The sequence below is a fragment of the Helobdella robusta genome (genome assembly GCF_000326865.2).
Source record: "Helobdella robusta unplaced genomic scaffold HELROscaffold_28, whole genome shotgun sequence".
Lineage (NCBI taxonomy): Eukaryota > Metazoa > Annelida > Clitellata > Rhynchobdellida > Glossiphoniidae > Helobdella > Helobdella robusta.
In genome coordinates, this window is record NW_008704435.1 from 243,595 (window position 1) to 261,427 (window position 17,833).

A 17,833-nucleotide genomic window follows, 5' to 3' on the forward strand; every position below is an offset into this window, starting at 1 on the left:
CTGTCATACTTTTTTTAGTGTGCCTAGATTTGTCTGTAAAAGTAAAGTATATGTAATATATATGCAATTATTGATGAAAAACAGCATGCTCAGCGTTAGTTAACATCCTATTTAACTTTTCAATTTTTCTAACAGTTGATCATAAAATATTTTCAAGTTACTTGAGTTCAAAATCAAAATTTTTGTTTATTTTATGCGTTATTTTATATTGAAGATGGTATTGTGTAAAAATATCAAAAAAAAAGGTTTTTTGTTCTATCATGCATAAAGTAAACAGAAATTTTGGTTTAGAACTCAAGAAACTTGAGAATGATTTAAGATCAACTGATAGAAAAATCAAAAAGTTAAATAGGAAGTTTACCAACGATGAACATGCTATGATTTTCATCAATAATTGCATTTCTGACAGTCTTAATCCAATATATATATACATAGTTGTTATAGGGCTTTGATGTTTTTCGTATAATCATTATATTATAATCATCATTGATATTGCAATCGATAAATCTGTCTATTCCAAATGGGCAGAGTTAATTTATTAAAAGTACATTATGATTGTTTGTAAACATAGACGATACCATAGGAGTACCTATCTCCCGTTTTACCGATCATGTGGCCAGTGGCAGTCAACCAGTAATCATAGAAGATGATATTGCTGATAGCTTACAGGTTACTGCGCCAGAAAAAAATGGGCAAGCTGCCAATTCAAACACTCTGTATCCTGTTGCTATCAAGCACAAAGGATGTCCAGCAAAAAGGAAACAACAACTGTTTCAACAACGCAAACTTACATTTGAAAAATTGCATCCATCTGCACAAGACCAACTCAGACTCTCATGGGTTTTATCTGAAGAAACAGCAAAAATTTGTGTTCAAATGGATTGCATAGCATCAATTAACTGGTTAAAGAAATAATTGATCCAAGATGCACGGATGATCGTGCTAATATGTCCACCTTGAAACAATATTTTTCCAACGAAGCATGGACAAAATTAGAAAATAAGATGTGGTCAATTTGTATGTTTGTGTTGTTTGTGGACATCACTCTGGAAGAGACAACTAAACTCGTACTTCATGGGTGCAGTGTGATAGCTGCATAAACTGGTACCACTGTTCATGTGTTGAAATGAAAAGGCTACTGAAAGGGACATGATTTTGTCGACAGTGTTGATATAACAATCTTGGGTCTTTTGGTAACTGATTTGTCTTAACACATGAACAATGTACCCGTGTTATATATATATATATCTTCTAACGAACTACAAACATATTAACGCCAAACATTCGGTAGAATTTATAGAATATTGTAAATATATATATATATATATATATATATATATATATATAACCATGTCAAAAAAACCCAAAACGATGGCCTTTTTCAGTTTGTAAAGCTGGTGTAGGTAACAATTCAATCAAGTGTCAGCAGTGTAACCAGTGGTGTGAAAAACGTTGTTCAAAAATAATTGGTACTTTATCTAAAGTGTCCAATTTTGTTTGTCCTGCTTGCATCAATCCACAACAACAAATTTAAAATAGCACTGTTTTTGTAGACATTAAGGTAGAGAAAGTCATATCGTTTCAATATCTAGGGGATGTTCTGGATTGTACTGGAACAGCTGAAGCTGCCGTTTGAGCACGCATACGTGCAGCCTAGAATAAATGGCATCTCCTTGCTTCTATATTGATGCGGCGTGATATCCCACTACCACTACGATCAAGACTTTATAAATCTGTGATACGTCCGGTGTTGGTATATGGTGCAGAAACATGGCCAATGACACCCAAACTGGAACAACAACTTCAACGAACCGACATGAAAATGCTCCGATGGATGCAACAAATTAGTCTGAAGGACCACATCAAATCTACCGAAATCCTGCATTGTGCTGGTTTAGATGATATAAAGGATGAATGCCGGCAACACCGTCTTAGGTGGTTTGGTCATGTCAAACGAAGTGGAAACAGTGCCATAACTTCTCTTGCAGATGTTGAAGTACCTGGCACACGTCCCAATGGCCGTCCAAAGAAGTCGCAAAAAATCGAGCAAGACATGAAAGCTCTAAATTTAAATGAAATGGATACAACTGATCGCCTAATTTGGCGCAAAAAGTTGATGGCAAAGAAAACAACGTCCTACCTCAGGGAACCGGGTTTCTGGATGCAAAACGATGATTGATTGATTGATTTATATAAGTTCAAGTATAAGTATAATTTTTTAGTTATTTTATAGGTTGATAATTATTTTATAATATATAGGTATAACTTGTAACTCAATTGTTGTACCATAATGGTTGAGCATTCAGGTAAGCATTGGAATTGAGCTATATCATTTCACATAACCTGAACTAAGTATAATTAAAATTTTGATCATATTTCTATCGAAAAATGTTGAATGAAAAATGTCGCTGATAATAATGTTCCCAGGTGAACATTCACAGTACTATGTTTCAATCTGTAAATGTAATTTTTTGTAATTATTTATCAAAATTTAAAAAAAAAATTCATTTTGAATATTCTTTGTATATTTGGCAAAAAGATAATTCTAATATTCACACCCATGCACGTTGAGTTATTTTAATGCGATTTTTTTATTTATAATCAGTCAAGCGAATGAACATACAAGAAACGAATTTTAAAACAATCAAATATATGACGGCCATTTGTGAGCATTAATTTTAATGCTATATTAATAGGTCTTTAGGCAACGAACATGTAATCTCTACTATTTAGTTGAAATATTAATTGCCCCGTGGAAGGAGCTTATATGTTTCTTTAAACTACTGACTATAAATAAATATTGTCGTGAAAACCCAGTAATGGTTTCCAGATTTGCCTGTATGTATGTTTGCATTGCACTCAAAGTTTTCTCAATAGTGTGAAAATGCACAGATTGAGAAAAAATCTGGTGCATAAAAACCGAAAAAATAATAAAAACAATTTAAAGAATGTTTTTATTCCCAACATTTTCATTTAAATTTAATAATATTTAATATACAAACTTTTCTTAATTGATTAATATACACACTTTAAATAAATAACTGTATTTCAAATTATATCACTGATGATGGCAATTTTGCCAAAAAAGCTTTTTTGTTGTATTTAAACTATTTTAATTTTTCTAGTTTATATTTAATTTATTTTAATAATTTATTTATATTTAAATGTGTTATTTTTAAATTAATAGCAATAAAATGAATATTATAAAACATTTTGTTAATTTAATTAATAAACTAAATAATAAATTACAATTTATTATTAAAAAAATTAATAAATTAAAATTAATAAATAATACTATAGCGATAAAATATAATGATAATAAAATTTAATGAAATTTATATATATATATATACAACAACAACAACACACGTTTAGACGGCATTTTCCCCGAGATCGGGGGTTGCCGTTTGGCTACCTATGATGAAACCGAAATACCCCTCGACTCCATCCACATCTGTCACTCGCCTCAGTATCACGCAACCCCGCTTTCACTCTCTCCTTCTCCACCTGCTCTCTCCATCCCAATCGCGGACGACCCCTTCCTACCACGACTTCAACCTCGAACTCCAACGCTCGCCTAATCCCGACCCTTTCATCCCTTCTCAACACATGTCCATACCACCGCAATCTCGATCTCCTTATCAATGTCACAATGTCCTCATTCAGTCCCATCATTGACATCAGCTCTGTACTACTCCTCCTATCCTTCACTTTAACCCCACACATCATCCTCACCATAGCTCTTTCAGCCCTCTGCAGTACACTTTCCTCCTCTCTCCTCAACACCAAAGTTTCACCACCGTATATCATCGCTGCTCTCACACATGCTTTATATACCCTCCCTTTCATCTTCACTGACCATTTCTTTCCACACAATACCCCACCCAGTTCCCTAAATTTCATCCATCCCACACGAACTCTAGCCGTAACTGCGCTCAAACATCCTCCATCCGCATTCAGCTTATCCCCTAAGTAAACAAAGCTTTCCACTCTTTCAATACCATCACTCAACCCCGTCCTTGCGTTCGTCCTATTAATCACACCATGAACACATTTCTTACATTTGAACGTGCCTTCCACCTTTTTCAGTGCCCCCCTAAAACCACTACATCTCTTATGCACCCATTTCTGACATCCTATACACAATACCGAGTTAGCCTTCACTCTCCTATCACATACCCCACAGGGGTCTATTTTACTTATCACTCGTTCCCCACCTTCCCCACTCACCATTACCTTCGTCTTACCAATATTAACTTTTAACCCTTTCTTTTCAATAACACTTTTCCATCTGTCAAATTTTAACTGCAATTCTTCCATGCTATCAGCCATCAAGACTAAATCATCTGCATACAAAATCTCAAATAACAACCCCTCCATTATGTTTCCACACACAACATCCATCACAATTGCAAACAGAAACGGTAATAACACTGATCCTTGATGCACTCCTACCTTAACACTAAAAGCGTCCGACATCCCCCTTCCAACCCTCACCTTTGTCTTTGCCCCTTCATACAGCTGCATCACAGCTTTAACAAGTCTCTCATTCACTCCTTTCTTCCTCAACGCCCATTCAATGACCTTCCTCGGTACTCGATCAAAAGCCTTTTCTAGATCCACAAAACACATGTACAATCTTCGTTTCTTCTTTCTATAATTCTCCTGCAACATTTTCGCCATGAACAACGCATCCACCGTTCCCCTACCAGGCATAAACCCACACTGCATTTCATTAACTGTCACCATACTTCTCAACCTCCTCTCAAGCACCCTCTCCACTACCTTCATTCCGTGCTCTAGTAATTTCACACCCCTGTATGACCCACAATCTCTCACATCTCCTTTGCCCTTATACAACGGCACCAACACACTGTGTTGCCAATCCTCAGGTATACCTTCATCATCAAACATACTGTTAGCAATTCTCATCATAACTTCAATTCCTATCACCCCACTCGCTTTAATATGTTCTGCCGCCACTTCCGAAACTCCTGTCGCCTTACCTAGTTTCATTTCTCTAACTGCTTTCTCTACTTCCTCCATCGTCACCTTCTCTATAGGTCCGTGTGTGACCGCGGATTCCACATCTCCATCCCACTCATTCTCTTCATTCATCAACCTTTCCATATGAGCTTTCCACACCTGAGCTTTTTCCTCCTCATCTATGCACAACTTGCCAGATCCATCCCAAACACATCCATTCCCTATAACATCTTTCCTATCCCTCATTGACTGCTTTGCTACTTTGAACATTTTCCTCGAACTCACATCAGATTCCATTTCCTTCATTAACCTATCTGATGCTTTCGTCATTGCAGTTGCCACTGCCTGTTTTGCAACCTTCTTAGCCTTCCTATACTCAGACTCCGCTTCCTCCGTCATGTCCCTTCTCCATACCCTAAACCTCTCCTTCTTGACTTCCAAAACCCTTCTTATATCTTCATCCCACCACCACGTCTCACCATGCCTACACTTTCCTTTCGTCCATCCACATACTTTATCTGCCGTAGCCAACACACAGTCCCTGTATCTCTCCCAAACATCTCCATCCTTACCACTCTCCCAATTTTCAGCCACCTTCACTTCAAATGCCTTCCTCACCTCTGCATCCTGCAACTTCCATGTCTTTCTCTTTGCCACAAACTTATCCTTCTTCCTCCTCCCCATTTTTTTTGATGTCACATCCATCACAACCATACTATGCTGCAACATACCAGGTATCGCCTTCACATTCTTCACATACTTCCTATGTTTGGCCCTTACCAATATATAGTCGATCATCGATCTATGTTCCCCTGACCTATAAGTAATCAATCGCGCTGGTTCCCTTGTGAACCAAGTGTTCCCCACCACCATGCTGTGTGCATCCGCTAACTCCAACACTCTACGCCCTTCTTATATATATATATATATATATATATATATTAAATAGAAAAAAATTAAACTGACAGAAAATTGATTAACATATTTAGGTGTCTTAGAATGAAGGTTTTATCTTGACATGCTGATCTTAGTAATGGTTTGATAATTAAATTTACTTAGGCTAAGTTTATGGTTGAAGTTTTAATTTGCGGAAGTAGAGAGTGGATGACGTATTTAGCATTAGTTTCTTTTTTCTTGAATAATTTGGAATCGAGTGTGTTGAATATTTGAGTGACGGTTGGATATGTTGAAAATAGATAGTTGAGATGAATTTATTTTTTAATAAGAGATCGAAACTGTTGGAGTTGTTGTATTGCGAAGCTGTACCAGGAAGGAGCTGCATACTTAATGTGTGAGATAAGTGATTCTGTGATGTCGAAAAATTTGCTACTTTTGATGCCATGTGAACAAATTGTTTTGAATGCCTGAAATGTTTGTAGCCCATAACGGATGGAGACTATAAACGAGGATTGATTTTGTGATGATGTGGTTTATGAGGTGCAGTTATAAAGCAAAAGTTGAATAGTATTTTTGAGACTCGGAATAGCCAATTTGCTTAATGTGCAGTAAAACATCTCACATGATTTTTATTTTGTTCTATTCAAATAGATTGAAGTCACTGACATTTAGCATTAATATTGATATTATTAATGCACTTTTTAGCATTTCAAAACTGAATGTATGTTGAAAGTTAAAACTAAATGTATGTTGAAAGTTGTTTTGCAACAAGGTTTTTTCTGCCTCATTGCACAAAAAGCATGTTTTGGTTTTCATGTTTTTTAGAAGTACCATTGGCAGCACATGTTGATATATTTTTCATTAAAATATTATTAACATCTGAATAACTTTTAGTTTATTGTTTATAGCTTTGGAAGTCGTTATACTTTTCACTGATTTATTGAACGACATAATAAATAAAATATGAATTAGCATGAACACTATATTTTGTATTCAAATGGGTGAACACTATTTCGTCTTCAAATGTTTTTTGTGATGATTTCTTTTCAATCGTTCATTACATTAACCCAGTTATTATAAAAAACAGAAGGCAGCCATTTATCTTGGACTATGAGTACGAAACCAACTTTTTAATATTGCTTTAAATTAAGATGATTCTATTTTCTTAAATGCGCTAGTCATTTTTATTAGGAAAAAAATAATCACATAAATAAATATGCATTTACTATATTAAATGAATAAATGTAAAACTCAAATTCAATTTTCTCCAGTATTGGCCCATTCACCAAGGGCTTTTAAAATATCCTTATTTTTGTAACATGCTTTATACGATCTTACTGTGAAATTAATTACCACTTTTATACTAAACTTATATATGTTAAAGTGTTATGTTCCTAAATATCAAATAAATAGCTTTAGAACTTAAAAAATGTTTTAAGTTGAACCAAAGATTTTGCATACAAAATATTTCAAAAGTTCTACATGCGTATTATGATTAAATTTAATATATTTTGACTTTAGAATCGAGCTGGAAAATCACTTGTTTTATTTAACATTTTTGTCAGGATAAAAATTATTATCAACCTTATTAAAAATAATTAGCCAATCATTAAGATTTTAAAATTAACAACAATTGGTTAGTGATCACTTGAATTTCAGAAGTGAAGGGTTTTTTTTATATTCGCTCAGACCATTAAAATTTAAAATTGACCCCCTTAAATCTTCTCTTCGGTGGGATGTATATTCCATGTTGGGAAACACTAATCTAAATCATTATTAGTATATTTTTTATTTATAATTTATTTTAATAATAATTTTTCTTTTAAGAAAATTCATGAACTAAATCCTCTAACACCTGAGGTGATCAGCAGACAAGCAACTATTAATATAGGTTGGTTGAATTTACATTTAATTTAATCGTTTGCATGTGTGTTAAATGTCAGTTTTTATTTTAAAGCAAGTTTATTTTATTAAATCAAATTGTTTGTTGCAATGATTTATTTGAAAAGATGAAAATAGAGATTAATATCAAATTGCCTCGTAAACAGAGCTGTAAAAAGTTGAAAAAGCCTATTTTTTCTGGTTATTGAATCGATTCTGGCCTATTTAGGCTACTTACAAATTATTATTTAACATGGCTTTATTGTATATTTGGCTAGTGTTTAAATTTATATCTATTTTACCAGCTATGTGGAAGTAACTGTCATACCCTGATTTGTTAGGTTAGCACGGATTGGTTTGGTTAAAACGAAAAGATGCCATTGATTGATTATCCTTGGTTGTCACTTGGACGCGTTTCTTTTATTATTTCCATATTTCTTCAGGCAAGGACACGTTTCTCTAAATCAATCTTAAAACCATGTTTTGTGAGATATTCAGTATCGATTATGCAATATTCGCTATGGAGAACGACTTTTCAAATGCCATGTCTCCCCTGTGGAAGATCCGATTGACTTCCCCATAAATAGGTACTGTTTGTAATTTTGTAATATATATCTGTTGCACTTCTCATGTTGTATGTGGAACTAGATCGCTTCTTAGGATAAATCTTGCACTCGTTTTAGTTGTTGCTTCATTCTTCACAATTCACAAATTCTTCCAATTTCTAACTTTCTGATTGAAATCGTCAGTCAATCTTTTGATCTGTAATTATTATTAATTGTCGTTCTAGTTCTTGCTTGATTTTGTTCATTCTTTTAAATCTTTTGGTTGCTATTTTTTTTAATTTGGCTGCCTATTGATCAAGTTTTTTATTCATTCCAGCTGCCAGTTTAATTATTTTAGTTCGACTGCCATTTGTTCCATATGTCGAAATCATCAGGATCGTTACCTTTGTTCATCAGAACGTCCCTTAGGCATTTTATGAAAACTGCCTTCACTCCTTTTAAGTCAAGGTTTCCCCCTTATATTAGTTGCATCGGGTTTTTCTAGTTCTGGCATTCTTTATTAGAGAAATTTTTAACCTATCAAAAATTAACTTCTGACACCAGTTATGTAACTTGCACTATCGTCAAGTCATTTGCAGTACTGAAGGTTCACTGATTTCTGATAGATGAACACAACTGCTTCAAACACAGCTTTGTTTAAACTTTAATTTGAATGCCAAGAGTAATAGAAACACCGAATTATTCGCTAATTTCCGAAATACGTTAGATGTCGCACGATCGCCAGAAATGCACAGCTCAACTCCATTACCCAACTCCAACCACCTTCAGGCAATCCTCCCTTTCTTATATATTCTTTAGTAGTCGAAATAAGGGTGGGCACTGAGATTGACATTCATAGAAAGTGAAACAGAATAATCATTAATTTCATAATTGGATTGCAGAATAATCATTTTTGCTGAAAACAATATGTGATTTATTTATATACCAACATTTTTTAAAAATATATTTTTTGTTGCAACTTATCATAAAAACTATTATATTCATAGTTATTATCTGATGTAACATTTTACTGCTATGTCTTAGGAACAATTGGTCACGTAGCTCATGGCAAGTCTACTCTTGTAAAAGCGTTATCTGGTGTCCAGGTTTGTTTTTAATTACTGCTCATTGAAGATCCTAATATAAAAGAAATAAACGATGATTTTGATATTTTAAATGAATATATTGATAAAGAATACTCATTTAACTGTCCAATTTTGTGAAAATTTCGAAAGGATTTTTTTGTTTTGAGTAAAACTGATTAGAAATAGAATAGTTCTGTTAATTCACTTATTCACATACCTCTTAATTATTTAAAGTTTTCAAATTTGTGTTAATTTTTTTTTAATTAATAAAATCAGTAAAATAACGTCTTTATGTATAAATAATCAGTTGTTTTTACAGTTTGTTGAAAATAGTCACTAAGTTATAATGTTGCCCATACTTTTTTTTACTGAACGGTTTATGTTTCAATGATTTTTTGATTGTAACAGTTATATCTTTACAAATTCATCATAATATTGGTCTTTATTTGAGCTCCAATGTTTTTAAATCCACTGGTTTAGAAAAATTGTTTTGGTTTTTCAATATTTAAATAAATTTCTTTCTACAGACTGTACGTTTTAAAAATGAACTGGAACGTAATATCACCATCAAACTTGGATATGCTAATGCTAAGGTTTGTTATTGTTTTTTTTTAAGTTTATGTAACCTAATATTATTTTTGTTGTACCACCCATATTTAGATATACAAATGTGATGACCCCTCTGTTCCTCATCCCCAATGTTATACGTCTCGTGGTAGTGCTCATGCCGACGAGATTACCTGTGAATTTTCATCTAACAAAGGAAAATTTAAACTTGTCAGGTCAAAAATTGATTTTACGTACATTGTTTCAATTATTCTTTTTTGTAAGAAAATGGAAATTTTAGTTAATCTTATGGTTATGATGTATGAAATGTGCATCATAGTAGGGGTGAACAACATTTTTTATTAATGGGCCAAATTGACAAAAACTTGGAGCATGGAAGGCTTGAACTAATTGTCACTATCGACCATTCTAATGAGATAGCTGTTATTAGCATTTGTTATCTAATTTTTTATATCTGGCTCAACTGTGCTTGTTGAAATCCTCAACACTGCTTTTAAATGTTCATCAGACAGTTTGTTTCTTAGTTTTGACTTATTGATGTTCATCATTAAAAATGCTTGCTCACATATTTATGTACTTCTAAAAATAGTGGCACACATAAATGCATTTTCCTTTAAATTTAAAAAATCCCCTGGCAACCTATCAAAAAATTCTTAAACATTCAAATTTTTAAATTGAGATTGATTAATTCCATCTGAAGTTTTTCGGGAGCTTCATCTACAGTAATGGCAAATGGTTTCACAAAATGCTTTAATTTAATACCATTTGTTTCAAAATCTCGAGACCTATTATTAAATGCATTTTGTAGACTTTTTATTTGCTCAGAATAATCTAAAAGCTTTTTAGGGCATCTGTCTTTTATTTTCTGAAAATTTCTCTTTGCTCATCTGCTCTCAAAATAACTGCAGCTTCAATTTAAATGCAGATACAGCATTAGAAAGCTGTGTTATAAATTGGTCTTTTTTCATCAATTTTTTGATGGCCAGTTACATTAACTAGGAATGCTAAATCTGCTTGGATAGAGTTTTTCTGAAAATCTGGTTGGCTTTCCTTTTTCTTTGAGGAAAATTATAATTTCCTTAAATATATCTGCAAGCCTTTTTAGTGCTTCTCCACGACTCAACCATCTCACTTCAGTGTAATACACAATATCATTATGCACAGCTTCACAACATCTTGACATTTTTTTGAACTGACTGTGGTTTGAGCCTTGAGCATTTATGGCATTGGTCGTAAGTTTCGTTAGTCGTTCAAATCCCAATTATTTTGTGCAGTTTTTGGTTTGTAATACAGTGATAATTTATGAGGTCATTACTATTAGTTGTGATCCTCACCATCTTTTGGAGATTAAGATTCTGTGAATGAGGATATGTTGTAAAATATCAGTCCCAGTAGTGGTGTTTTTCAAAAAAGCCATGTCAATCAATCCTTCAATCACCTGAAAATCTTCAGTGATGCCTCTCACAAACAGGACTAATTGTGCAGTAGAAAAAATATCAGCAGATACATCCAATGCTAGAGAAAAATGTTTGAAAATCTGAACGGTATTTTTTAACATTTCGGATATATCTCCAGAAAGATTAACAATTCTTATTTGAATTATCATTCGATTCGAATTTGTTGAGAGCATCAGGGGACACTTTATCTGCAGCAATCATTATGCATTTTTTCGCAAAATTACCATCAGTAAATGGTCGACCACTTTTGGCAATAAGAGAAGCAATTTCAAAACTAACTTCAACACATTTGTCAGATTCTTTTGTAGTTGGAGAGAAAAAGTTTGACGCAGTGCTTCAATTTCTTTAAAACGATTTCTCTTTTATACTCAAAATAATACACTTGTTTTGATTCGTAATGACGTTTCAAGTTACATTCTTTGCATACATTTTGCACGACTTATAAAATCAGGCAAATTTTGTTGTAATTTTCAACAAAAAAATATTTTTCGGTCCAGAATTCAGAAAATTTTCTATTTTCATCGTCGACTTTTCGTTTGTTCATTGTAGAGAATTTCGGTAAACAAAGAGGAAATTAGCATGAAACTATCAGAACGGAATGACAACCAATTTAAAGCCGGACATGATATATATTGGGTTAAACTAACTGGCTGACTCACAGTCAAATCGGCTGAATTTTTAAAAGATTGGGTTCATTGCTGTAATATGTGTTTTGACTCCTATTATTATCGTGATAAACTATATTTGTTTATTTCCAACGTTGTAATCAAAAATTTTTGAAAAAATAGCAATCAATCAATCTTCGTTTAGCGTCCAGAGACCCAGTTTCTCGAGGTAGGACGATGTTTTCTTTGCCATCAACTTTTTGCGCCAAATTAGACGATCAGTTGTATCCATTTCATTTAAATTTAGAGCTTTCATGTCTTGCTCGGTTTTTTGCGACCAGGACTTTTTTGGACGGCCTTTGGGACGTGTGCCAGGTACTTTAACATCTGCAAGAGGAGTTATGGCTCTGTTTCCACTTCGTTTGACATGACCAAACCACCGCAGACGGTGTTGCCGGCATTCGTCCTTTATATCATCTAAACCAGCACGACGCAGGATTTCGGTAGATTTGATGTGGTCCTTCAGACTAATTCGTTGCAACCATCGGAGCATTTTCATGTCAGTTCGGTGAAGTTGTTGTTCCATTTTGGTTGTCATTGGCCATGTTTCTGCACCATATAACAACACCGGACGTATCACTGATTTATATATTTTTATATAGATCAGTGATAAAAAAATTATCACTGATTTATGATAACTGGCCGGAGGTTGTGCACGCCTACATCATAGGATTTATTTATTTCAACAGTTATAATTAAGGCGTCGTTAACGTGCATAGCTACTACGATTCCGTAATTTTGTTTATTTTATATATTATAATTTAGAATTTATTCGCTGAACATAATTATATGAATTATATCACCTTTTAACATTCAGTATCTTTGTTTGGGGTGTTTAAACTAGATTGAAACTTGACTTAATTTCATCAAAAAACTACGCTGATGCGCTGACGGTGGTTAGTAATATTTTTTCAGGCATGTGTCATTCGTTGATTGTCCCGGACATGATATATTGATGGCTACCATGCTCAATGGAGCGGCTGTTATGGATGCTGCTTTGTTGCTAATAGGTTGCTATTTTTCAAACATTTTATTGGGAAAATAATAGCTGCTGATTATTTAGTCATTCATATTCCAATACAAACTGTATTTTATTACTGTTAGTGAATCTGTTTTAGCTCACCTGGTTTTATTAACAGCTTTTACCACATGTGTTTAATCTTAAAAAAAATAATTTTCTGTTATTGTTTTAATTTTTCCAAAATTCTATTTTTGTTTTCAAATTTTCATGCTATATGATAAATTTATTATTTTTATAAGGGATATTTTAAATAATAATTTTATACAATAATTTTTATACTTTTAAAAAGAAAAAATTATTTAGTGATTAATTCTAATGCCTTTTTCCACTGTTTTTCTATGTTGTATTAAACAGCTGGAAATGAATCATGCCCCCAACCTCAGACATCAGAGCATTTGGCAGCCATTGAAATCATGCAGTTGAAACACATTTTGATAATGCAAAACAAGATTGATATCGTTAAAGAAAGTCAGGCCAAAGAACAGCATGAACAGATAATTAGATTTATTCAAGGTTGTTACGTTTTACATTGGCTTTTATACTTTTACATATAGTTCTATTACAGACTGAATCAACTGTACAACATTTTTTCATAGGTACAATAGCTGATGGCGTGCCAATAATTCCGATATCAGCACAGTTAAAATACAATATTGATGCCGTCTGTGAATACATTGTCAAGAAAATACCTATTCCCATCAGAGATTTCACTTCAGAGCCTAGACTCATTGGTTTGAAATGCCTGTTATTTTAACCATGAGAAATGCGGAAATTGCGTTTCCATATATCCATGAATATCGATGGCAATGCTATTTTCGCACATCTCACTATTTGTAATTTTAAATGTGCATTGAATTGTAAATTGAATGTAAATTTTAGAAGTAAATTATTAGTAATTTATCAACATAATTAATATCCATTGTAACCAATACAAACGTACCGCGGTTACGGTACTGCAGGTATCCAAACGTTACTACAATTTTGCCGTGAAGTGTGGAGAAATTGCTCAATGCCGACTGAATGGAACTATAGCATGACAGTCCCGCTATACAAAGACAAAGGTGATCCATTGAACTGTTCATCATATCGGGGTATACGTCTGTTAGAACACTTCCTGAAAATTGTCGAGAAAATCATTGAGAGAAGATTAACGTCGTGCATCACAATCGGAAATTATCAATTTGGTTTCCCGGGGGAAAATTAATAATTGATGCAATTCACATCCTTCGGCAACTGCAAGAGAAGTACCTCGCAAAGCATCAACAACTATCACACATTTTTGTACACCTTGAAAAAGCATTTGATCGAGTTCCCCGTGAAGCAATCAGGTGGAGTTTACGTCGACAACTCATTCCAGAATATCTTGTTCGACTTGTGATGGAAATGTATACGATTACTACGACTCTCGTCAGCACAACGGTTAGAAACACAGATGCATTTGACATCGGCGTTGGAGTTCACCAAGGCTCGATTCTCAGTCCACTGTTATTTATAACTGATGGAAGAAATCCTAAAACCTATACGCACTGGTGACATTTGGAATCTAGTATATGCTGATGATATCGTTTTAACAGACACGTCTGAGCAGAATGCAGCACAGATGTTTGAAGATTGGAACACCAGACCCGCCGATCATGGATTCAAAGTCAACATCAGCAAAACCAAAGCAATGAACACTGGTGAACCCATCCAATCCACAGCTACTGGACGATGGCCCTGTTCAGTTTTTAAAGCTGGTGTAGGTAACAATTTAATCAAGTGTCAGCAGTGTAACCAGTGGTGTCACAAACGTTGTTCAAAAATAATTGGTACTTTATCTAAAGTGTCCAATTTTGTTTGTCCTGCTTGCATCAATCCACAACAACAAATTCAAAATAGCACTGTTTTTGAAGCCATTAAAATAGAGAAAGTCACATCGTTTCAATATCTAGGGAATGTTCTGGATTGTACTGGAACAGCTGAAGCTGCCGTTCGAGCACGCATACGTGCAGCCTGGAATAAATGGCATCTCCTTGCTCTATATTGATGCGGCGTGACATCCCACTACCATTACGCTCAAGACTTTATAAATCTGTGATACGTCCGGTGTTGTTATATGGTGCAGAAACATGGCCGATGACAACCAAACTGGAACAACAACTTCAACGAACTGACATGAAAATGTTTCGATGGATGCAACGAATTAGTCTGAAGGACCACATCAAATCTACCGAAATCCTGCGTCGTGCTGGTTTAGATGATATAAAGGACGAATGCCGGCAACACCGTACGGTTGTTTGGTCATGTCAAACGAAGTGGAAACAGTGCCATAACTTCTCTTGCAGATGTTGAAATACCTAGCACACGTCCCAAAGGCCGTCCAAGGAAGTCCTAGTCGCAAACAATCGAGCAAAACATGAAAACTCTAAATTTAAATGAAATGGATACAACTGATCGTCTAATTTGGCGCAAAAAATTGATGACAAAGAAAACAACGTCCTACCTCGGGGAACTGGGTCTCTGGACGCTAAACGAAGATTGATTGATTGATTTCGGTATGGAAAAATAAAAAAACACATGCCATTAAAAGATTGTTTTATGAGAATTGAAAAGCCTGACAAATCAGAGGACATATTTTTACAACAATTTTTGGATTTGATTGATGTTTCTAACATATCCTTGCAGATTTGTAGAATGTGTCTATGGCGTTCTCGTTTGAGGCACTAATTATGCTTAAATTTTTTGAACCGATGAAGTTTTAAACAGTTCCTGTAAATTTAATGACTGACATCAATGACAACTTTTAAATCAATCTGCAGTGAGTTTTAAACTTTGGCTGAAGCAGTTGTAAACATTTTCGTTCTGAAATGTGTTGAACTTGCATATCTCAATCAGCTTCTTTCTCAAAAATTTTAAACTATTAACTCTTAAAAATAAGCTGGTGCATTTCAGTTAAACAGTTTCTCTAAATGAGTCAATTTTAAATCTGATTCAGTCCTCGGCCAATAAAGATATTTTTTATGTAGTATGAAATGCTGTCAGTTTTTGAAACGTGAACGGTTGATCTAGCTGTATAATAGTTCATGACCGATTGAGTGGATGCCTTGCTACACTTATTAACACATATGTACCATGTAATTTCTGTTATAACGTCTGAATTGATGGAGTCTAACTGCTATTATTTTGTATAGCTAATGAGAAATTTTTGACAAAAATTTTTGACGTGATTCCTCATAGACAGACCTGAGTCAAGAACGACACTAAGGTCATCCTTGAAATCAGTTTGATGTTTGCTTTGACTGCCATGCCTTATGTTGTAAGTTTTGTTGGAGTTTATTTTTAATTGTTTGCTAAAATCCAGTGTTCTACATCCTTTTTTTGGATTTAAAACAATTGAACTATTCTAGGTAAAGTCATTTGTATATGATCAGATTATACAGTTGAGACTAAACATTTCTAGAGTTGAGACTTGACATTTTTACGATTGTTGTTTATTCCCATGTATGCAAAAGATAAAATGGGTGTCCAAGAATCAATCTTTGAGCATGTAACAGCTCAATGTTGATGTAGCTGGCATTGTTAAAAACTTGAGGTCTGTCAGATAAATATGAGTGAAACTATTTCGATAGTTGAGAAGACTGTTAAGAAGTGATAAATTTTTTCAAGTTTACACACGTAGTGTTTCTTTACAAGGCAGTTGATGTCAAACCTGGGATTATTTTTTGATTGTTGCTTTTTCAATTTTTATAGACATTTTAATTGAAAAATAAATAAAGTCGTCATACACGTTGCAAATCAAACATATGCCTAGTTTTTCTTTTTAACAGGGCTTTAAGCCTCCTTTTATTAAAACCCAAAGCATAGCTTGTAGGGCTACGCACAACAAACAAGTAACCTGCTAATTAGTGGATTAGTCCAGTGCTTTTCAAACTTTTTTGTTCCGCGGACGTGTTCTGAATTGAAGAGGCATGCTGCGGACCACAATATTTCGTTCAACTTTCGGTCTCTAAATTATGTATTTGAATAAACATACTTTGCTCATACTAAAAGACACATTTGCATAAATTGATAAAAAAATCCGTATTACTGTGTTTGGATTTTTTGGCTTTGTCGGATGGAGTGAAGGCTGAATGAGTGCAGTTACTACATCCAGAGACAAATATTCTGAAAGATTTTCTTTTCAAAACTTTCGCTGTTCTTAGAAAATAATAATTTGTAGCATTTATTTTTATTCTTTTTACAATTTATTGGACTCAGAATAAACTAATAATGTTTTACTTAATTTTAATTAAACAATTGTAAACAGTTATTAGGTCTTTTGATGTTAACAAGCCTGGCTGTGAAGTGGATGACCTAAAAGGAGGAGTGGCTGGTGGGAGCATACTTAGAGGGGTGTTGAAGGTATTCAATTGTTTTTGATCAGTTTATAATTATTGATTAAGTTTGATAAGAGTGTGTCTATTTCAACACAACACACTCGTTAACTTTGAAATTAACATTAAGTTTGAAACTGGTCATTTTATTTTACTGTTGAGAGACATCTCTATCGACCAAAATGTGTTTATGTGAATTACCAAAAAGACACCTTAGTTTGCAATATTATCTGCTGAGGTAGTAAATGTACTAAGCTGGAGTTTTAACTCGGGCTACTGGTGATTCCTATAATGTACGAAATGCATATAGCCTAGAACGAGTTTGGTTGTGGTGAGAGATGGTTTACATTATGTACACATACTGACCGACTGTACCT

General features: G+C 33.9%; 1 protein-coding gene across 1 annotated transcript in view; it reads left to right on the plus strand.

The window, feature by feature from the left end:
* HELRODRAFT_157135 (hypothetical protein) overlaps positions 1–17,833 on the plus strand; it is a gene marked incomplete at both ends in the record, with an annotated part of 25,838 nt that overhangs the window by 172 nt on the left and 7,833 nt on the right. The window contains 8 exons of the mRNA XM_009020438.1: positions 7,711–7,774; positions 9,354–9,415; positions 9,922–9,987; positions 10,055–10,176; positions 12,999–13,093; positions 13,459–13,617; positions 13,701–13,835; positions 17,390–17,484. Of these exons, the coding sequence (XP_009018686.1) occupies positions 7,711–7,774; positions 9,354–9,415; positions 9,922–9,987; positions 10,055–10,176; positions 12,999–13,093; positions 13,459–13,617; positions 13,701–13,835; positions 17,390–17,484 (798 nt within the window). The remainder of the gene's footprint in view (positions 1–7,710; positions 7,775–9,353; positions 9,416–9,921; positions 9,988–10,054; positions 10,177–12,998; positions 13,094–13,458; positions 13,618–13,700; positions 13,836–17,389; positions 17,485–17,833) is intronic.